Genomic DNA, 23,863 nt, shown 5'->3' on the forward strand with positions numbered 1-23,863 from the left:
TTAGGGACTGGTTTTCGGCTATAATCTTTTGGTTTTCCTTTTCAATCTGGTCATTTCTGGTGTTCAATTTGCTTATCAGTTCATTTGATTTCTGAGCCTCACTTTCCAATTGCAAGATTCTACCTTTTAAACTGTTATTTTCTTGCCAGATCTCTTCCATTTTCCTCAAAATCTCAGTTTTGAACTCTTCCATAGCTTGTGAGGAGTTTTCCTTATTTGAGGAGGGTCTGGATGCTTGTTTGTTCTCCTCCTCTGTTTGCTTGGTTGTCTGGATTTTCTCTGTGTAAAAGTTGTCGAGTGTTAAAGACTTCTTTTTCTTGTTGTTAATCTTTCTCTTTTGAGCTTCCTGAGACTGGGTAGCCATCGTTAGCCCTGCAGCTTCTCAGGTTTATCATTGTGCTCAGGGTCTGTCCGTGGTCTATTGGCTCCTGAGGTCTGTCTGGTTTTTTCCAAGGTCAAGCCCCATGGTGGACCCCCTTGCTTGATCCTCTGCTGGAGGTTTCTTTACAAGTCTCAGGGCGCTGCTTCCACAGTCGTATACCCATCCACACTGCTTCCCCACTTAGGCTTTAGTTCCTGGCTGTGTCTGCCTCCACCCACGCTTCCGCAGTTCCTGCGCTCTGCTCAGCCTGCGCTCTGCCCCCTGCGTCCTGCTCCCGCGCTCAGATTTCGCCTGCGTTTTTTGGCTTAATGGGGTCCTAAGTCTTGCTGCTCTCAGGAACAGGTCCCGGAGCTGCCGATGACTTGATGGGTGCCCCAAACTTGCTCTATTTCTTTTTAGCTGGCTTCGGAGCTATAGGTTGTGTGTGTGGAGGGGGTGGGGGTGGGGCGGTTGCTCAGCCAGCGATTTTGTGAGGGCTGTTTCACCCCTTTATAGCATGGAAATGCCTCGATTTCATGTACCTTCCACGCTGTGCCCTGTTGTGGGGTTCCTCCTTTCGTCTGGACTTGTTTTTATGTCCCCTTGAGGAGTTTTGTGTGTTTCGGTCAGGAGAGGTTAAGAGCTGCTTCTTACTCTGCCGCCATCTTAACCCGGAAACAAAGCCTTGTATTCTGACTGCGATTTCTCCCTTCCCAAAACAAATTTGACACTGCTTTTGGAAAGTACTTTAAATTTTATATTAACAAGAAGGATAGGGGTAAAGGACTGTGGTATAGGAGACCCTATTCTCCTGGTTGTTAATGAAATCTCAACTGCTAGCAGATGAAGAATCTGTACCTTCCCTCTGGTTCAGTCTGGCCAGGACTAAACCAGAGTAGGTAAACTGTTGGGATATTTTGACTTCCTCCTCAATAGATCTTCAGCCTTACAGTTGAGTTATTTCCACCCTTTTCCACCCTCTTCTTCGTCTCCTGCCCACTTCCTGGATCCCTCCCAGGCCCTGGGAAACCTAGATATCTAGATGATGTAATTCCTAATATCTAGGGGCAGTAGACACCAAGGTGGTGGTCAGGTACAGGTTGGGCGGTATCTCAAGTACAGGAAGAGTTTGCAGAGAGAGATGTTTGCACCCTCTCACTCTAAGACCAGGATCCACCGATCTCCAGCCTCAGCACAGGTCAAAGACCCAGAACCCTTTCAGGATTCTTAACTGCCCCTCCTCCTGCCTCTCGCATGACTCCCTGGGAACATTCCATCCAACTGACTTATTTGTCAATCAAAAGTGATCTTCAAGCTCCCAGAGGTTCAATATAACATTACCAAGGTTCCTTTTTGTTATTTATCTGGGTTGAGGAAGTGAGGAAATAAAATAAATGTATGTTGATTGCCAAGAAAGTTTCATTGTAGGGAAGGGAATCAGGTAAATGGTGACTAAGAAATGGAATTTTGATCTAGGGAATCATAAGGATTGAGCAGAACATTAGGATCTTGGATTGCCATGCTCCATTTTGTTTTCAAATTCAGTATAATTTGTAATTTTATTGTAATAATGAAACTATTGTTTCTTGTTTAAAATTTGGAACATAAGCAGTCACAAACATTCCTAGAAAGAAACTCAAAATAGAATTAGCTAGTTTCATCTTTGCATTGTATTTGATGCTTAATTTTACAGGTCACTTTTCATCATCAGATCTGATGTTAACATTTTTGCTTGCTTTTATCTTTAGACATCTATTTTGGCTAAGCATCCATAATAACCATTGGTATAAAATAATAATTGTCAAAAATAAATCATAAGAACATACATAGACAATCTGCCGAAACAGTTTAAATCAATTTTATTGTATGATATACATTACTGGGTAAACCAAATTAAGATTCTAACTATTGTTTTTTTAATTTGAAGTTAATTCATTGTGAAGTAGTAGTTCTTTTTGGCTGAATATACATATTGTATTCAATTACCACAAACTGTAAAACAGGAAAATTTATTGGGTACTTATCTACCATTTATGTATTTTTCCCTTCATAAGATCCTGGGGCTTCTTAATACACAATATGAAAAATATTGAATTGTTCATGGAAATACTTGTTCATTGAATCAGATAACATTTTTCAATTAAATTCAACCATTATCTTTTTATTTTTAAGATTTGTTTTTATATCAACTAAATTTCCAATCATAATATTTCCCCTTCCTTTAGCCAGTATATATCCCCTTGTAACAAAGAATAATTAAAAAAAAAGATAATTTAGAAAAATTAAATCTCTCCCCAACTAAGCCTAGCAATATATTTGATGTTCCAGACCCATAGCAAAGTAGGTAGGGAGGTGTATTTTTTTTAGCTCTTTTCTAGGGCCAACCTTGGTCATTATAATCTCATATTTCTCTCTTTCTTCTCCTTTATCCTTGCTTCCATCAAATCATTTGCCAAGTCTTGTCAGTTCTGCCTCATGTCATAAGTTATTTCACATTGCCATTGTCTTAGTACAGTCCATCATCACCTCCTACCTGAGCTGTTTCAATATCCTCTTAGTTGGTTTTTCCATTTTTCAGTCTTTCCTCTCCCTGAGGAGTACCAGAGTACAAAGATAATCTTAAAGCTGACCATGTCACTACCTTTTTCAAGATACTCCAGTAGCTCCCTATTGGCTGTAAGATCTAATACAAACTCCTCAATTTAACTTTTAAAAAACTTCATAATTTGGTTCCCACCTAGCTTTCTTGGCTTCATGTTTCATGTTCACTATAGTCCATCCAAACTGACCTATTTGCAATTCCTCATATGTGGCATTCCATCTTCCTTTCACATGCCTTTGAATTTGTTGGAATACTTCTCCACCACTTCTTCTCCAACCTCTGCTCCTTAGAATTTATCAGTGTTTCTCAAGACTTAGCTCAAATGTCACCTCCATAGCAGGGGTCAGCAACCTTTTTGGCTGTGAGAGCCATAAACGCCACATTTTTTAAGATGTAATTTCATGAGAGCCGTACAGTGCTCACAGTGCACACTCCTGTAACAGTGCCTGGAAAAAAAAAATTGATTTTATGGCTCCTGCAGAAAGAGCTATATCTGGTCCTCAAAAGAGCCAGATATGGCTCGAAAGCCATACGTTGCCGACCCCTGTCCTATAGGAATCCATCTCTGATTATCCCCTCCTCTAGCTGTCATTGTCTCTGACTTATCTGCCTTTGACCCTTGAAATTTCATTGTATCTATTTTTGCTTCTCTTTGAGTGTTAAGTGTTGTTTCTTCTGAAAGAGAATAAGCTTTTGGAGGCTAGAGACACCCCCCCCCCCCCCGCCTTTCTTTACAAGTTTCTAAACAAATTCCTGGCACAAGAAGAGTGGCTAATAAATTCCTTTTGACCAACTGTCTGAAATGAAATGGGCCAAGACTTCAAGGAACTCATATTTTAATAGGGAAATGACTTGAATTTAAATAGGTACAGAATAAATTGGAAGGTAGTCTTAAAAAAGAAGACCCTACTAGTATTTGAGAAAGCCCTAAAAGGCTTCTTGCAAAAAGTGGGATTTAAGCTGAATTTTGAAGGAAACTTGGCAAACTAAGAGGCAGAGGTGAGGAGATAGAGTACTATAAGCATGGAGGAACAGCCATTACAAAGGTGCAGATGTAAACCTACAACAAGTAGATTTTGTAGACTGATTACTGTGTCAAGGGTGTAAAATGTCTGAAGACCGGAAATGTAGGAAGGGGCAAGATTTTGAAGAGTTTTAAATGCCAGAGAGATGGCATATATTTGAAAAAGGAAAATTATTTGGTATTATGATTAAAATGGATATAGACGGATGTAAATAGAAGTATTACTATTTTAATTAAGGCCATGTTGGAAAAATAAAGATGACCATGCACCTGTTAAGATCTAATTCAATGCCCACCATACCTTCTGCCCACCTTGGCTCCCTCATACCCAAGAAAGTGCCTTCAATAACCTCAGGAGTCTTATGCTATTCTTTTACATAATCACACTTCCTGTCTACCTGTATTACAAGAGGAATGATGGGAAATGTAGTTTCCAAGTCCTCTAAATGTACACAGGAAGTTAAATAACCCTCAAAAGAACCCCCCAAATTCCAAATAACACATTCCCCCCCCTAAGATCCAGCGAAAAGACTGGTCTTTCTCAATGGATCTTGTAAACATAGTCAACTTCTAAATTACAGGAATATGGGGATAAAAGAAAAGAGGATAAAAACTAGCCACATTGACAAAAAATGGAATTAGCTCATCCTCATTCATTGTTTAGACTCTAGCCATCAGAAATAATGTCACCCCACCAAACTTAGAATTAAGTGGGGAGGGGAAGGTCTGTTACCCACACATGACAATAAGTAACAAATCAAAAACAAGGGACTGCCCTTTGGGCAATCCAAAACAGGGTTGAGGCTGCCATTTGTCCACTTGAAATTGAAGGTGGATGCAGGAAGTGACGAAAGATGCTATCTTTTAAATATGATGGTAACTTCCTGTGGAGGCAGTGGGCGCTTTGAACTTGGTGTAGAAGGATCTCTGGCGAGACCTCAGACTGCTTCCCTCTGAACTGTCATGTGGGTAAGTTAGGCTGACTCTCTTTCTCCTCCCTGGGCGTTTCTGGAGGCTCTACCCTCAAGGAGGCTTCTCTTGCCTCTCTAATTGTAAAAGGCCTAGTAGCTAGAAGCCTTGTTTAATTAACCTCTGTGCTCCTTTGCTGGGGCCTCTAAATTCTTACCTGGTCCGGACCTCTGGTCTGGCCCAGAGTTTCTCTCTCTCAATTTCCCTACCTTCAACCTTCCATAAGTAAATAAACTTCCATAAAAGTCATCCTGACTTGGTTCTATTTTTAATTTGAAATCATGTTAATCCAATTTCTGGCTACCATAATGTCTAGTTTCCCCTCTTACATTAGCAATTAAATAAACATGCCAGATAGAGCACAATTGGAGGTTTTTACAGTAGTCCAGGTGAAAGGTGATGAGGGCCTCAATGAAGGTGATGTTTGTGTGAGAGAAAAGTGATGTACACAAGAGATGTCTCTAGTATCCACCCCAGTACCTGACATATAGCAAGCTCTTGTTAAATGTTCCTTGATCACTTGGTTATTTCAAATCAAAATCAACTTACTCTTCCATTTGTCTGAGAAATCCTACTAAGCACATACCTTTCTTCACTATCCTAAAGTCTGGGGTAATGGCCTTTAATTGCTATAAGTATTTTCTTTGTTTTTATCATTGTAATTGCCTATCAACACATATTTAATCATTTGGAATAGTGGTCCCCAATTAATGTCTCTCCTCAGATTCTGATGGAGTAGGATGCTTATGAAGGTTATTTTTTGCCAGATCATACCCATCTTGTGATGAAATTTGGTCTTTTTTCTGCAGCAGCTGATGGTATGCTTCACAGAACAGTCACAATTTACAGAGTTATTAATTAACAATGTTTACTAAAGTGACTACTGTGCCATGTACTATATGAACTGTCTAAAGATAAAATTAAATTATTAGATCCAGCCCAATCTTTTAGCTTGTCAAGATCCTTTTAGAATCTTTTGAATCATGATAGGCCAGAACAGAATCTAATAATATGAAGTTCATTAGGGATAAATCTAAAGTCTTATACTTGGATACAGAAAATTAACTTAATGCGAGAGGAGACATGGTTAGACAACTGTTATGAAAAAGATCTGGAAATCTGTAAGGATGGGATTTGTGCAAGGGGGGTGGGACAAAAGGAGCCAGAGAAGGAGTTGCTGACAGTTGGTGACAGGACCAGAGAGGATTCTGGGGATTCTCCGGAAAAGGAAGGAGGAGGAGAGGTCTTCAGGCAGAGGACTGTGAGGAGAGAGGAGGAGGACATCCCTGCTCGGATCCAGTCCTGAGGGCTTCCTGAGCATCTTTCTTTGGAAACTGAAACCCTGATTCCCTGGTCAAAGCCATTCCTTCATATCTCACCCATCAAGACCATCGAGTCAGCTAAGTTTGGATTCCATTTTGGGAGCAATCTTTTACTCTCCTCCCATACCCAACCTTGCTGAGAGACCCTCTTTCAGTCAAAACTTACAATTATAGAAAAAGGATAGAAACAGAAAACTAGAAATAGAAACAGAAGGAGAAGGGACAGGGGAAGAAGCTTGGGAGTGGGAAACCCAAAGGTTACCTTCTGAGTGAGAGACCCCTATAACGATAAAAAATGATAAAGGCTGCTATAATAATATAAATTAGTATTTTAATTAAGGCCATGTTGATAGATAAAGTTATTAGACCACGCGCTTATAAGAATTCAAAATCGCCGCCCTCGCCATTACTGTCTCCTGTCTCCTCCCTAATCTGCTGGCCAAGAGAGAGAGACTCCCTCCTAACCCAGGAGATTATAAACTCTTCCCTGCGTTGATGTAGGCCTCCCCACGCCCAAAGAACCAGAAACGGAAACCCGTTGGACCTCGGGAAATGTAGTTTGATACATTTCCCAAATTTCACTTTTATACCCCATAGAAATAGAGAAGAGGGCACCCCCAAAATCCCTCTGCCCTCCACCCCTTTCCCCAATACCTGAATTGTGAATAATAAAAGCCATTCATTAGTCAGATAGCATTGCAGAGTGCCTGAGAGATAACAAGGGAGAGGGGAACCACACCTTGGTCTGGCTGCCTCCATATTGAAGCCAGACCACCTGCCATGAAGTTGACTGACCTCTGGGGAGGCTTCTGTGAACCCCACCCTCATTCAGAATTGGATTGGGGTACCACATACCTCATCTTATAGGGAAGCCTTGCCCCCAACTCCTGTGGGGTGGCATGACCATCCAGGTCACCCAGTTTTGGGGTGACACCCCCTTAAAGTCTCCCATAGTATATTCGGCCCCAGGGGAGTGCTGGAAGAGAGACTTACCTCATAGACTCTCTCTATCTCCCCTCTATCAAACATTGGTTATTGGTTCTGTTTATTATTACAAATCTTAACACAAAGCTTTATATGTAATGGTTATTTATAGAGAGCCAGCTCTATATTAACAGAGATTTGAATGGCTTAAAATGGCGTTGGATTGATAAGAACGGAACAGAAAATTGAAAACTGCCAAGCTAATACGTTAACTCATGACTGCTCCAATTAGTCTCTGAGCTTGTGGTTTATGTTACACATTTTTTTTCTACAAAGCACAATTGAAATCACAGCTGAATAGAAACACTAAGGTTAAAAAATTATCTCACATACAAATTTTTTTCACATGTAGATTATGCCCGAATGAGACCATGCTCAAGGTTAAAGGAGTCTTACTTTATCAAAATTCTATTTTAGTAAAAGTTTCCATACTTCAAAAGATATGTTAAAGAATAAGCCTTTAAAATTGTGAGTTGTATTTTGTCATGGGAAAGTACCTAAGTGAGAATGGAATTTGCCTGAAGCTGCCATGCAGTGTCCTTGAGACATCTGAAGCAGGGAAAAGAGATAAAAAACAGCTTCAGCTGTTCTCTGCTGAGGAAAAGGCTTTTAACTCATTAAATGTTGGTTTACTATAGGGTACTTAGAGGCTTCCTATTAAACTTGAGGCTATCCTAAAAACTAAATTAATATGCTTTCAATAATAAAAGGAGTCACAGAGAGAGATCAAAGTTTGATAAAGCCATCCATTCTGTGGCCTGATTTTCAGGTCACAAATACCAGTGCAGGGCTTTGCCAAAACTGCGTTGATCTTGATGGGGTCCAGATAAAAGATTCTATTAAAAGACCCTATTTATCTGAGTGGCTCCTGACAGTTATTCAGTGAAACAGAGAACTTTCAGACATTCCTGATGAAAAGACCAAAGTTGAATGGAAAATTTGACTCTCAAATACAAAATTCAAGAGAAGCACAAAAAAGTAAATATGAAAGAGAAATCAAAAAACATTCAATAATGTTAAACTGTGTACATCCCTACATGGGAAATTGATTGTTCTAATGCCACAGAAGTTTGTCATGATTAGGGCAGTTAGGAATATTCATACACAGAGGAAATATGATGGGTTGATATAAAAAATAAAATTAAGGCATGAGAAAAAGGAATGCCTTGGAAAAAGAGGGAAGGGAAAAATAGAATTGGGTAAATTATGGCATATAAACGAATCATAAAAGAACTTTTAAAGTGGAGGGGAAGATGGGGCTAGTGGGCAAGGGAGCACATGAACCTTTCTCTTATTGGAAGTGGCTCAATGAAGGAAGAATATATACAATTGGGTATAGAAATCCAACTTACTCTAGAGGAAAGTAGGAGGGGAGGGAGATGAAAGAAGAGGGGTGGGGCTGATAGAAAAGAGGGCAAATTGGGGGACATGGTGTTCTAAATTAAAAAGGGGATATAGGATATAGAGTAATACACAATAACCATAATGGTGCAAAAGTTTTTTATAGGTCTCTCTAATGAAGTCCTTATTTCTCAAATGCATAGGAAATTGAGTCAAATTTATAAGAATACAAGTCATTCATCAGTTGATAAAAAAATCAAAGGATATGAATAAGGCAGTGCTCAGACAACTAAAGCTCTCTATAGCCATGAGAAAAAAATGCTCTAAATCAGTATCAACTCTGAGGTACCACTCATATCTAATAGCTTGGCTATTATGATAGAAAAAGAAAAGGACAAAACTTGGAGGGGATATGGGAAAATTTGCATATTAATGCTCTTTTGGGGAAGTTGTGAACAGATGCAACTATTCTGGAGAGCAACAAAAAGGGGAAGGAACTATATGTACAAAAATATTTAAATTGGATCTTTTTATGGGGGCAAAGAATTGGAAAGTATGGGAATACCCATCAAATTGGGGAATGGCTGCGTAAGTTATAGTACAGTAATGGCAAACCTTTTAGAGATGGAGTGCTGAACCCCACCCCCACCCACCTCCAGACCAAGTGCTGTGCCCTTCTCCCACTGAGTGCTGGGCCTATCTTAGCCCACCTGCTTTACCCCCATATAGGAGAGGGAGAAAGTGCTCCCATTGGGCTGCTGGGCAGAGGGGCAGGTGAAGTGAGGAATGCCCTCAACTAGTGTAAGAGGGGTAGAGGAGTGGCCCACGCACTCTGTTTCCCTCCAACTCTGCCACCTCTGAGCTGCCCACCTTACCCCCTGAAGCAGGTGATGTGAAAAAATGTTGTCAGGCAAGGTGGAATGGAGGAGGGGAGCAGTTCCACCCAAGTCCCTCTGCCTTTTTTCCTTTTTTTTTTTTTTTTTTTGTTCAACCCTTACCTTCTGTCTTGGAACCTATTGGTTCCAAGGCAGAAGAGTGGTAAGGGCTAGGAAATGGGGGTTAAGTGACTTGTCCAGGATCACACAGCTAGGAAGTGTCTAAGGCCAAATTTGAACCCAGGACCTTTCATCTCTGGGCCTGACTCTCAATACACTAAGCCACCTAGCTGCCCCCTCCCTCTCCCTTTCTAGTAATGAACTGAGGAGGGCAGGGAGGGCAGCTGAGTGCCATCTGTAGCACCCATGCCATAGGTTCACCATCACTGTTAATAGTATATGATTGTTGGCTCATGATAAAAAATGTCATCTACTTCCAGAGAAAGAACTAATGGAATCTCAATCCATATCAAAGCAAACTTTTTTCACTTTCATAATTTTTTCTTTATTTCCACAAAAGAATTAATATGGATAAATGTTTTGCATGATTTCACAAATAAAATTTGAGATTGCTTACCATCTACTGGGTGTGGGGAGATTTGGGAGAGAAGGGAAAGAGAAAATTCAGGACTCAAAATTCTTTGAAAAAATGTTGGAAACCATTTTAATGTGTAACTGGGTAGAAAAAAATTAATTTTTTTAAAAAAAGTGAAGTCAACCCCAACTTAACAGTTGTTAGATTTATGTCTTGTTTTATCTGCAGGTATATTTCAAAGGACATTTTTGGTCTGTTTTCAGTCTTAACCCTTGTATCGACTATTTGGATGACTATTCAGTCTTAACCCTTGTATCGACTATTTGGATGACTATCATTTTTTGACTTTCTTATGTTTTGCATGCAAATTCCAAATTGTGGCTTTGAACTTTTAACTAATAATTTTCTTGTTAATATTAATTCTAGCACAATATAAAAAACAGAAAACTGTATTTTTATATCTGCCAAAGAGACCTTCAGGATTGAGGGGGCACAGGCCTATCAATCTATTGGTAATATGCTAACCTAATGAATAAATTTATATTTTTACCCCAGAATCAGTCTCTCAAAAAATAAAAAAGTTTATTTTTATTTTACTTGAAATAAATTTATTGAAGTAATTTTTAATCTCTTTGTTAATATAAAAACCCTTTCAGAAGTGTTTTTGAGGTCACATAAATATAAACCTATATTAGTGACATAATTTAGGACAGAAATAGGTTTAGGATAGAGATCTAATAATAATCAAACTAACTAGATCTTTAAATCTTTTTCTCTCAGTTTAAGAATGGTCCGTAGTGGCAAAAATGGTGGTCTTCATCTAAAGCAGATTGCATATTATAAGCGAACAGGTGAATATCATCCAACTACATTGCCAAGTGAGAGAAGTGGAATAAGAAGAGCAGCAAAAAAATTTGAATTCAAAGGTAAAGTTAACATCTAAAATTTATCCTCCCAATTTGTGTTAAACCTTAGGAACTTAGAATTTCTGGTAAACATTACTTAAATTGTTTTTCTGTTAACAGAAAAAAAGTTTTTGTGTTGTTTTAAGTAATATCTATATATTCCCCATTTCCCTTTCCATCAACCTCTCCATTCTCTAGCAAAGAAAGTTCAATACCCCATTTAAATTTATTCAGTAAATTCTTAATCATGTTTCTATATTGATTCAATAAGTTCTTAAAAAGGAAGCTTATTTGGGGTCACTAATGTTGACTCCTCTCATATGAGTTTCATTTAATCAGAAAAAAAATTTAAATACTGCTCTTAAGTTGACCGCCATTAAGCAAATTTCACGTAAAGAATGAAATTATTGTTCTGTGGGTTTTTCTTCCCTTTGCTCAAATATACATGCAGATCAAGTATTAATAATGAATATCCTTAAAATTGCTGCAATAATATAGCAATAGGATACATAGCTGTTTTGGGAATCAGGAAAACCTGGGGTCAAGTCCTATCTTAAATATTTCTGGGCTCTGTGACCCTGGGTTAAGTTACAAGCTCTCAGTGCTCCCAAACAGCCTCTTTAAGCCTATAAACTGCAAAATAGATTTAGTTCTCATTTGTCATGGAAGTTTCTTCCTTGAAAAGTTCTCTATACCACTGAAGTTACAGTTGAGTCCAAAAAAAAGAACTTCAAATTTCCCCAGAGGAAACAGGCAGGCATTGTTCATTTCCTAAAAGTTGGATGTGCTTGTTCTTTGTTTTTCTAATATATTTCCCTTCAAATGAAGACAAATGAATATATTAAACAATATAGTTCAGTAGATCTACAAAGCAAAATTGGTACTATTAATTTTAGCAATAGTTTACAAGTTTTACTCAGGGATATGTAGGAATTGCTCTAACAGGTCAAGAGCATTCTTATACCTTCAGTGATGCCCCATTTATCCGTGAACCTATTCTTTCCAGTAATCCCTCAGTTGATATACAGTGAAATAGGATGTATATGAGAGAGGAACAAGAACGTTTTGCTTGTTCTACCATGTCTGCTTAGATACAGTGAGGTCTGGTAGAATATCTTAGACTACTTATACACAAACAAAAGATATATATGTATCAGCTATCTCTTATAAAAATAAATATTGGTATTTCCTTTTTCCTGGTAGATTCCCAGGAGAACTTTCTTCTTCAAGTAAATTTTTTCCCAGAATGATGTCTGCAAAATTGATTACACAAATTTTTGCTCTAGTGAAATATTCAGTCTGAGCATTTCAAGATAACAAGCATTTATTAAGCAATTATATGCCAAGGTATTATGCTAAGTGCTAGGGATGCAAAGAAAGACAAAAGAAATTTCTGCACTCAAAGAACTCACTGCTTAATAATGAAGATGACATGGAAACAACAATGTATAACAAGATTTAAAGAAGGAAAATTGGAGATGATCTTAGAAGGAAGGCATTAAGATTTGAAAAGACTTGAGAAGCTTCATGATGATAATAGCATTTTTATAGGATGTTTTAAGGTTCACAAAGTGCTTTACAGCTATCTCATTTTATTCTTACAATAACCTTTGGAATTAGATACTATCTTTCTGCATTTTAAAAGTGAGGAATGGAAACATGCAGAAGTTAAATGATTTTCCCACAGTCACCCAGGTATTACCTGTCTGAGGCCAGATTTGAATTCAAGTATTCCCAACCCTATGACCACAATACAACCCATCTGTCTTGTAGAAGGTGAGAGTTGGCTAGGAGATAGAGATGAAGAAGTAGAGAATTCTAGTAATTAGGAACAGCCAGTGAAAATATATGGAGTTAGAAAATATTTGGTTTTAGTTATAGTAACAGAATTATTCTGAGAATTATTCTGAGACTGAATTGAATAATTTGAATTGAACTTAAATGAAATCATTCTGGAACAGAATTTATTTAAAGAATTTTTTGAAAGCATTTTTAGTACTGATTCTTTTTAAATTTTGGGAAATATTTCCCAGTTACAAAAAGCACTTGGTTCAGGGTAGCAGCTTAGAAGCCATTTTTATAGATACATAGTCTTTGTGATTGATGAAAACACCCATTCTATTAAAACTACTAAAATTGAAGGTTCCTCTTAGTTATTTGATATATATACATATACATATATATATATANCAATACAACCCATCTGTCTTGTAGAAGGTGAGAGTTGGCTAGGAGATAGAGATGAAGAAGTAGAGAATTCTAGTAATTAGGAACAGCCAGTGAAAATATATGGAGTTAGAAAATATTTGGTTTTAGTTATAGTAACAGAATTATTCTGAGAATTATTCTGAGACTGAATTGAATAATTTGAATTGAACTTAAATGAAATCATTCTGGAACAGAATTTATTTAAAGAATTTTTTGAAAGCATTTTTAGTACTGATTCTTTTTAAATTTTGGGAAATATTTCCCAGTTACAAAAAGCACTTGGTTCAGGGTAGCAGCTTAGAAGCCATTTTTATAGATACATAGTCTTTGTGATTGATGAAAACACCCATTCTATTAAAACTACTAAAATTGAAGGTTCCTCTTAGTTATTTGATATATATACATATACATATATATATATATAGATATAGATATATGACAATTAAGAACTTTTTAGATATATCTTGAAAACAGTCTCATAAATATTCTCTTCTTTCAAAGTGGAAAGTAAGAACTATTTAGTTTGGGAATAAATGAATAGGTAAATTTTTAAGCTAAACATTGCAGAATAGAGAAAGCATATAAATCTCAAAAAATAACATTCTATCTTTTATAATTCTAGAAAAAAAGCTATTCTATGTTGGAAAGGACAAGAAACAAAATCGTTTGGTAATTATCTCAGAAGAAGAGAAGAACAAAGTCCTAAGAGAATGCCATGAAAATAACACTGGGACTCATCATGGCATATCCAGAACTCTTACTTTAGTAGAATCTGGTTACTATTGGACATCTGTGACCAATGATGTCAAACACTGGGTATGCTTATAGGGTTAGAATATTTAAATAGTATTATTGTAATGTATACATCAAAGGTGACTTGTGGCTCAGATTCACTCATTGTAGAATGATGATACTATCCATCATCAGGGTCATTTGCTTTAGTTCAAGAAGCATGTTGTCATTTTGGCAAAATCATAGTTATCATTTTGAATGAAACAAATTAAGTCAATCAACAAGTAACTATTGTTGTAAGCTCTTATTATATACCAGGGACTATCCTTATTGCTAGTGTTATAAAAAAAGGCAAAAATAGCCACTTCCTTAAAGGGACTGAAATTTTATTTTTTGAAAAATCCCTTACCTTCCGTCTTGGAATCAATACTATGTATTGGATCCAAGGCAGAAGAGTGTTAAGGGCTAGGCAATGGGGGTTAAATGACTTGCCCAGGGTCACACAGCTGGAAAGTGTCTGAGGCTAGATTTGAACCTAGGAACCCCGTCTTTAGGCCTGGCTCTCAATCCACTGAGCTACCCAGCTGCCCCCTGCACTGACATTTTAATGATGGGAGAAAGCATACAAAAAATTGTACAGTAAAGGCATATACAGTGTAAATGGAAGATAATCTCAGAGAAAAGATACTAGCAGTGCATGGAACCCAAGAAAGACTTACTGCAGCAAGTGGGATTTGAGTCCTGAAGGAAGTCAGGAAAGCTGGGGGGCAGAGGGGAAGAAGTGAAAGGGACAAAATTCTAGATATGGGAGACAGATAGGGAAAAGATAGTGTCCGGAGATAAAGTGCCAAATAGGAGGAAAAGCACAAAGTCCACTGATTATGTGCAGGTTTGTAAAGAATAAGACTGGAAAGATAGGAATTGGCTAATTAAAATTGTAATGTAAGAGGTGATTTTTGTTTCTTTGGCAAAATTCTACAGAAAAATCAGTATATGGGTGGGGGTATATTTAGAATGCACTAAAGTACTTTGAATAATATTAAATTATGGACCAAGGGGGCAGCTGGGTAGCTAGCTGAGTGGATTGAGAGCCAGGCCTAGAGACTGGGAGGTCCTAGGTTCAAAATCTGGCCTGAGACTCTTCCCAGCTGTGTGACCCTGGGCAAGTCACTTAACCTCCATTGCCTAGCTCTTCTGCCTTGGATCCAATACACAGTATTGATTCCAAGATGGAAGATAAGGGTCTAAAAAAAAATTATGGGCAAAAATCAACCTGGGTAACAGAAATTTTTCGCTGTAAAATATTACATTCTTAGAGGAGGCAGTATTTTGATCCAGATTTTCATGAATGAACTCCTATGTGATGGCATAGATTAAATGAAATTCGAATTCATTGTGTTTCATATCCATTATCTCTGAACATTGGAGTTCCATCTTGTCATTTAGGAATGGTACTTTCCTCTGTCAGTACTTTTTTGTGCTATCTTTCCATCATTCCCCCGAAAAAGACAGATAACAACTGAAATCTAAAGGGGAATTTAGGAAAATATTTCACCATATGCAAAGTAAAATAATGAAATATTTTTAAACATTTTTCAATGGTGTTGGAACTACTATGCCAGAGGCCTTCCTCTGGGTCTTAAATGGTTGTGCTCAATCTTCCCATTCTTCCCTATGACTATTTGTCCATCCTACCTACCTTCTTTTCCTTTCATCCCTTTTTCTTGTCTGATGTCGTCTTTTGTAGCACTTATTAGTAAAGCATTGTCACCACATCAATATACTGTAGCTATCACACACCACTGCCCTTTTGACTACCTGAAGTTTTGCATTGTATAAAATACAGTTCTTTGTTATTCATAACCACTAGGAACATATTAGTTGTCTTTTTTTTCCCAGTTGGGTTTTTGTGCCCAGGTACACCTTGGGATCCTTGAAATTACAGCACAACCTGCACAATGAAATTAATTGCTTTCTCCCCCTCATCTTCAGTTCTTGGCTTAGCTTATTGTCTGCTATCAGGACCTATACAAGATCTATATACTGATGGACTGATTCAGTGTCCTTTGCATTCAAGTTCATTTGGAAAATGGGACAACATTCCTTTTTCTCTATTTACTTTTTCACAGAATACTCATTTTTTTTTTTAGTGGTTGTGGCTCTCAATGAGAAGTCCTCATAGTTTTCTGAGATTTAATGTAATGAGCATAAGGTTCAACATGCATTCTACATATAGAATCCTCTTTCATTCAGCATGCTCCACAACTCATTCTCCATGACATTGGTGTATGTCTTTGGCAAGCATATTTCTTCCCATTCCATTGTATACCTTGTGTGATATTGATAACTGTATTATGTAACAAAGTTGACTTTGTTTTGGTTATTAAGTAATCTTTTGTATTACTTTAACATATTCTTAAGAAGTCAGAGACCCTGGGTTCAAATCTTGATTCCAGTATTGATTGCTTTGGGACCTTAAGCAAGTGCTTCTCTAGGTCTAGCTATTCCTTCATTTATAAAATGAGAATATTGAACTAGACAGCCTCTGAGGGCACTTCCAGCTCTAGATCTGAGATTTATGATCTCTCTAATGTGTGGAAATGCCTAATTGAGGGAGAGACTTTAAGGTTTCATTTTGCCTTGTTTAGACAAATACACTTTTGCAATCAGGTAATACTGGGATAACAATAGCAGTGATTAAAAAATAGCATTAATATAGGATTTTAAGGTTTGTAAAGCATTATACATCTATCTATACTATATATCTATATGCCATTTTATTTTATTCTTTTTTATTTTTTAGAAAAGTTATCATGGTTACATTATTCATGTTCTTATTTTCCCCTTCAGCCCCCCACCTGTCCCCCCCCCATAGCCAATGTGCATTTCCACTGGTTTTAACATGTGTCATCAATCAAGACCTATTTCCAAATTGTTGATAGTTGCATTGGTGTGGTAGTTTCGAGTCTACATCCCCAATCATGTCCACCTCATCCCATGTGTTCAAGCAGTTGTTTTTCTTCTGTGTTTCCACTCCTGTAGTTCTTCCTCTGAATGTGGGTAGCGTTCTTTTCCATAACTCCTTCAGAATTGTTATGGATCATTGCATTGCTACTAGTACAGCAGTCCATTACATTCTATTTTGCCACAGTGTATTGATCTCTGTGTACAATGTTCTTCTGGCTCTGCTCCTTTCACTCTGCATCAATTCCTGGAGGTCTTTCCAGTTCACATGGATTTCCTCCAGTTTATTATTCCTTTGAGCACAATAGTATTCCATCACCAGCATATACCACAATTTGTTCAGCCATTCCCCAATAGAAGGGCATACCCTCGTTTTCCAGTTTTTTGCCACCACATAAAGCGCGGCTATAAATATTTTCATACAAGTCTGTTTATCTATGATCTCTTTGGGGTACAAACCCAACAATGGTATGGCTGGATCAAAGAGCAGGCAATCTTTTATAGCCCTTTAAGCATAGTTCCAAATTGCCATCTAGAATGGTTGGATCAGTTCACAACTCTACCAGCAATGCATTAATGTCCCAATTTTGCCACATCCCCTCCAACATTCATTACTCTCCCCTTCTATCATTTTAGCCAATCTGCTAGGTGTGAGGTGATACCTCAGAGTTGTTTTGATTTGCATTTCTCTAATTATTAGAGATTTGGAACACTTTCTCATTTGCTTATTAATAGTTTGATTTCTTTATCTGAAAATTGCCTATTCATGTCCCTTGCCCATTTATCAATTGGGGAATGGCTTGATTTTTTATACAATTGATTTAACTCCTTGTATATTTGGGTAATTAGAACCCTGTCAGAGTTTTTTGTTATAGAGATTTTTTCCCAATTTGTTGTTTCCCTTCTGATTTTGGTTGCATTGTTTTTGTTTGTACAAAAGCTTTTTAATTTAGTATAATCAAAACCATTTAATTTACATTTTGTAATTTTCTCTAACTCTTGTTTGGTTTTAAAATCTTTCCTTTCCCAGAGATCTGACAAGTATACTATTCTGTGTTCACTTAATTTATTTATAGTTTCCCTCTTTATATTCAGGTCATTCATCCATTCTGAATTTATTTTGGTGTAGGGTGTGAAATGTTGGTCTAAACTTAATCTCTCCCATATTGTTTCCCAATTTTCCCAGCAGTTTTTGTCAAATAGTGGATTTTTGTCCCAAAAGTTGGGCTCTTTGGGCTTAATATACACTGTCTTGCTGATGTCACTTACCCCAAGTATATTCCACTGATCCTTCCTTCTGTCTCTTAGCCATACCGTTTTGATGACCACTGCTTTATAGTGTAGTTTAATATCTGGTACTGCTAGGCCCCATTCCTTCACATTTTTTTTCATTATTTCCCTTGATATTCTTGATCTTTTGTTCTTCCAAATGAACTTGGTTATAGTTTTTTTAATTCAGTAAAGAAGTTTTTTGGTAGTTTGCATTTTATTTTATTCTTAAAACAATCCTGGGAGGTAGATATTATTATTCCTGTTTTACAAATGAAGAAACTGAGACAGAGAGGAGTTAATTTATTTACCTAGGGTCACATAGCTAGTATTAGGATTTGAACTCAGATCTTCCTGACTCCAAGGCCAGCACTCTCTCTACTGCAACATCTTAAAAAACTTAAAGAACAGAGTCTATGAAAGTCTGTCATTTTTTTTGTCATGTTTTCATAGTGCCCATCTCCAAAAAAGGTCACCAAAATAAACTATATGGGTCAGAAGTTGCTGATGTCTTCTCTGTTGCATTTTTGGCAACAGTGTCATCTGATTTTTTCCCATTCTTTTTCAGTCTACTCTCCTTTCATCAGTAGCTTGAAAACTGATTCCTGAGGGACTTCAACAATATGACACCTTCTGTATGATTTCTTAAGTGTACATTTGATAATTTTTACTCTTCCTGACTTCATATTAAAAAATGTTCTCTCCATTTCCTGATATCAGTACCCTAGATTTTAAACTGCTGTGGTTTAGGTGCATCAATGATGATAAATAGATGTCAGATATACATAAATCTGCTCCATGTTATTTAATTATATTCTTTAAAGTAACCCTTAAGTCTTTGGGTATCATTTGGTTGATCTCAAGCCAATTTTATTCAGACTTAATTTTCCTTCTTTTACTTTTCCCTGTTTTATAAGATGTTCAATTCCCATAACCACCTATTGCTGTCTCTATGATATTTTGTAGATAAGTTTAGACATTTAATTACTATTCCCTTTAGCTGCCTAAAAGGAAATTAATTGTTTGTTATCTGATTGAGTTCATTTGGTATCTTCATAGAGACAATTATTTTATCTCAATTTGACTTCTCTTAATAATGGTGATTCTCTGAGTTCATGTCTTTTATCTTTTTCTCATTTTTCCCAATAGTTGATTTAAATGAGGCAAGTTATATTGCTTTTTAAATGTACACACAGCATGTTCTCATTCTTATCCTTGTAATTGGGATTGATTTTGAACTTTACTCCAGTTAGTCAATGTTATAATTGCATTATGACAGTTCATTTGAAAGGATTCCTTGTTCCAAGCAACAGCTCATTCCAAGATATAGACAATTTCATTTTTTTTTTTGGTGATGTTGTTTGGCATTCCCCATGTCCATTACCTTCCCCAGCTCTAGATCTATGATTTCTTTTAGAAGAAAGTATTAATGCTGTAGATATATGAAGCCTCTGAGTAATCTACAAGCACTTGGACTAATTTTTTAATCCTGAACCATATTTTATAATATATTTTTGCCTTATTGATGCCTTTTTGTTTTTATACCACATTCTGACATCAGCTGCATCTAACAGCATGTATCACATTCCCTATTCATAGTATCCTATCTCTTTATCAAGAGAAAGAAGCTTTGTTACATCATTTCTGTGTGACCAAAATTTATCATTACAATCATTAGAATTCAACATCTTTTTAGTACCATTTCATTTACATTATTTTAGTCATTGGTATATTGTTCTCTTGACTTCACTATTCCTTAATTCAGTTGTCTTTCCATATTTTTATAAAATCCTCATAATTACATTTTCAGTAGCATTTCACTTCATTCTTAAACTGCAGCTTGCACTCATTTGACAGGAACATCTTGTCTAACTTTCTCATTTTGCAGATGATGAAACTGGGATCTGGAGAAATTTGTTTAAGGAATTTGTTTAAGGTCAAACACCTAGAAAGTTTAAGGAATTTGTTTAAGGTCAAAAACCTAGAAAGTGGCAGAGGCAGGTTTCAAAGCCAAATCCTTTAACTCCAAGTCTAGTCCACTTTCCACTGTTCCGTCCCCTCATATTATGGATAAAGTATAGGGGCACAAGTAATAGGGTATCTCCCCTAAGATCACACAGGCACTATATGGTATAGCCAGGGTTTGAAACCATGCTCTTGACTCCAAATCCAGTTGTTCGTCTACTAGACCAGGCTACCTTGATTCCTCGATTCCTCTTTTGCCATCATGAAAAGGTTCATTTTTTTTTTTTTTTTGGCCTTCTGCTTACTTTCCATAGAAGTCAGAACTATCAAGGCATATGGACATATGGTCTGAAGGATCTTGGCATATTCTTCATAGAATTTCTCTGCTTCCTCTTGGGCACTAGACATTGGGCATATAAAGCCACAATTATATTCAGGGTGATCGTTTTGCTAGCACTCATCATGGACACTTAAAGGTAAAATGACTGAATAGTCAATGAAACAATGTTTATGTGCTTCTTCAAGGGTAACATCTGACCTCTTTTTTCATTTATTTTCAATTTCTGTGTCTTCTAGTTTCCTCCAGAGACAATATTGGTATTGATATGTTACATTAGTCTATTAGTGCATTAAATCTTTTGCATTAGACAAAGATTTCACATTTAATGTTTGTCGACTGAGTGAAAAATACTGGCTTCTTAGTGTTCCTTTACTTCTTCCCCAACCCCACATATCACCATCATTGTAATAGAAGGAGTCTGTGTTGGACTTAGAGAAACTTCATACTTTTACTTGTTTCATGTATTCAACAAGCCTTTCAACAAATCAGGCATATTATTAAGCTCCTACAACATTATCAGGCACTGTGCTAGGCACCGGAGATATATAAAGTGAAAGTGAAACAATTCATCCTCTATTCAGCTTCTAAAGGGATTTTCTGAAAGTGCAGATCTGATATGTCAACCCCCCTCAACCCCCTGCCCACTCAGTAAACATCATTGGCTCCCTTTTGCCTCTAGGAGCAAATACAAAATACTGTCACATTCAAAGCCCTTCATAACCTAGTCCTCTCTTACGTTCTTAGTTGTCTTATACTTTATTTCCCAACACATACTCTTTGAATGACACTGGTCTGCTAGCTGTTCCATGACCAAGACACTCCATCTCTTGGCTCTAGGCATTTTCTCTGCTACCCCCCATGCTAGGAATGTTTTTCCTTCCCCTTCTCTGACTTCCTCAGCTTCCTTTAAGTTCCAACTTTTACAGGAAGCCTTTCTCCACCCCTCTTAATTCCACTGGTGTTTCTTTTGTTGGTTCCCATTTATGCTGTCATTTGCTCATGGCACCTGGGAACATTCCGAATTTCTCAACTGCCATCCCTGTCAGTCAAGGTGGCATCCATCTCATCCCAGATTAATGATTATTAACAATACACACACACACACACACACACACACACACACACACACACACACACACACACACATAAAATGTTCNACACACACACACACACACACACACACACACACACACACACACACACAATTATATGTGTGTGCGCGTGCGCGAGCGTACAAAATATAAGCAAAACAAGTTTTGTTTTTCCATAAATACTGCTTAAAGCTATCTTTAGTGATCTTTGTTCTAATGTATAATGGAAAACTTGGCAAGTCAAATCCCACTAAATATACAATTGTGTTTGAGAGGGAGATATTTAATGAGGATTTAGAAAGTACATGAACTTTGCAAAAATTTTTAATTTTATACAAATTTATCAAAATGTCTATAAATGAAAACTTGAGCGTCTTTAATAAAAACCCTGAAGATGTGAGACACAAATATTATTGTATTTGGAGAGAATTGAGTAGTTTCTATTAGGCACACCCTCATATTAGAATAAACAAATTTCTTAACCTCCCAAACAAAGCAAAAGAAAGCTGGGTGGAAAGGAGGGAGCCAGAGAGAATTTGTATCTGAATTCTCCTCTTCTCACCAGAGCACTACAAGCCAGGAGGGATCCAGAGAGATCAAGAAGAGAAAGAGAACAGTAAAACCTTTCAAAAGAGCAGAGACTTTAAACCTCTCTCACCGCTTAGCCTAGTCCAGTTTCTAATAAAATTTCTTTTTGCTAGAATCCATGTTCTCACTGCATTGAGGGTTGGAAACAACGTTGGTACATTCTAAGCTATTGGCAACATTTTGGGGATAGTGCAGGCATCCCTTTCCATTTGAAGAACAAATAAATCAGCCTTAAATCAAGGAAGACGTATCTTTTAACATCAGAAAGCTTCACTTTCAATTCAATGAAAGTACTCATTGCAGCTCACTTTACTGGGCCTCATTTTTCTAAGATAAGTAGATGAAGGCTTCCTTCCTAGTAGTAGAGCAAAGGAAAGCTTTCCAGTCTTATGCTGTTGTGAGGGTGAGTATTGATGAGGGGGCATATCTAGACTACCCCCTTGTTAGCTTTCAATGGGCCAGATCAGCTATCATTCACCCCCACCCCAGGGAAGACCTATGAGGGAATAAACTCAATGAGCCTCCCACACTGGCAAAACTAATTGGGGATGTTGAAGGTAGGTGTTGGGGTTCCATTGTGACTTTAATGGATGGGATCTCACCCCCAGAGCCAGCCCTGTTGAGACAAGCCTTCCCCAAATCCTTTTTGTAGCTTTGCCCCTCAGTCACCTCCCCTCTCAATGTAACTGTTCCAGACTAAGTATCGAGCTAACAGGAGTTTATTAAAGGATAAATTAAATTGAGGGTACGGGGAAAAGGTATGGGGGGATCAAGGAAGGAGGGAAAGGATGAACTACTCTATCAGTTAAGTCTTCTCCCCAAGAGAGCAGCTCTGGACCTCTTCAGTGGCTTGGTCACAGTAGCTCACTTTGTCTTCCCCCCCTACCATCTCCTATCAAATATTTCTAACTAATATAAAAGGGAAGTAACAGGACCACTGGATTCAGGCAGGATCAGGGAAGGACTCCCCCTCATTCAAAGCCTCTCTGGCCAAATTGGAGAATGGCTGTTCAATGTCTTTGTTGGTATTTGTGATCTCCCAATAGGCATACATAAAAGTACAGAGGAACCCAATTCACTCAGGATCCACCCCACCATCCAAACCTCCCAACCAAAAAAACCAACCCCCCAGCTCCTCATCTGGTCAGGAGAGAAGTGACAGTTAGGACCTTCAGAATTCTCCAAACTCCACTTGCTGCTGGTCCCTCCCAAATGGAATTCTCTCAGAGTTCCATGGGGTCAGCTTCCAGTCCCCTTCCAAGATGAGTGCTTAGTTATCCTTGATTTACCCCAATTCCACACTTACAATACCTTATTCCCCTCCATGCACTCTTAGAACCAGAGCTATAGGCCTCCTGATTGTTCCATCTCTCACCTCTGACATTTTCTCTTACTGCCTCATGCTTGAAATGCTCTGTCTCCTTGTGGCTTCTTCCTTTAAGTCTTAAATAAAATCACTTCTACAGAAAGCCCCTTTCTAAGCCCTTCTTAATTTTAGTGCTGTTTTTCTGCTACTTATTTCCTATTTATCTCTTACGTAGTTTGTATATATTTGTTTATTGATTACTCCATTAGATTATGAGTTTCTTGAAGTGGGGGATTATCTTTGTATTACCAGTGCTTAGCACAGTGCCTGCAAATAAAGGTATTTGTTGATTGATTAAAGTCATTGTTCTTGGAGCCTACCCCTGACTGTTTTGCCTCCTCTCTCTCTCTCTCTCTCTCTCTCTCTCTCTCTCTCTCTCTCTCTCTCTCTCTCTCTCTCTCTCTCTCTCTCTCTCTCTCTCT

General features: G+C 37.6%; 1 protein-coding gene across 1 annotated transcript in view; it reads left to right on the forward strand.

The window, feature by feature from the left end:
* Nucleotides 1-23,863, forward strand: part of GIN1 (gypsy retrotransposon integrase 1) — a 61,473-nt gene that overhangs the window by 15,432 nt on the left and 22,178 nt on the right. The window contains exons 2-3 of the mRNA XM_044657633.1: nt 10,794-10,939; nt 13,749-13,942. Coding sequence (XP_044513568.1) covers nt 10,801-10,939; nt 13,749-13,942 — 333 coding nt within the window. The 5' untranslated portion in view covers nt 10,794-10,800. The remainder of the gene's footprint in view (nt 1-10,793; nt 10,940-13,748; nt 13,943-23,863) is intronic.

Source organism: Gracilinanus agilis, chromosome 1, assembly GCF_016433145.1.
Source record: "Gracilinanus agilis isolate LMUSP501 chromosome 1, AgileGrace, whole genome shotgun sequence".
Classification (NCBI taxonomy): domain Eukaryota; kingdom Metazoa; phylum Chordata; class Mammalia; order Didelphimorphia; family Didelphidae; genus Gracilinanus; species Gracilinanus agilis.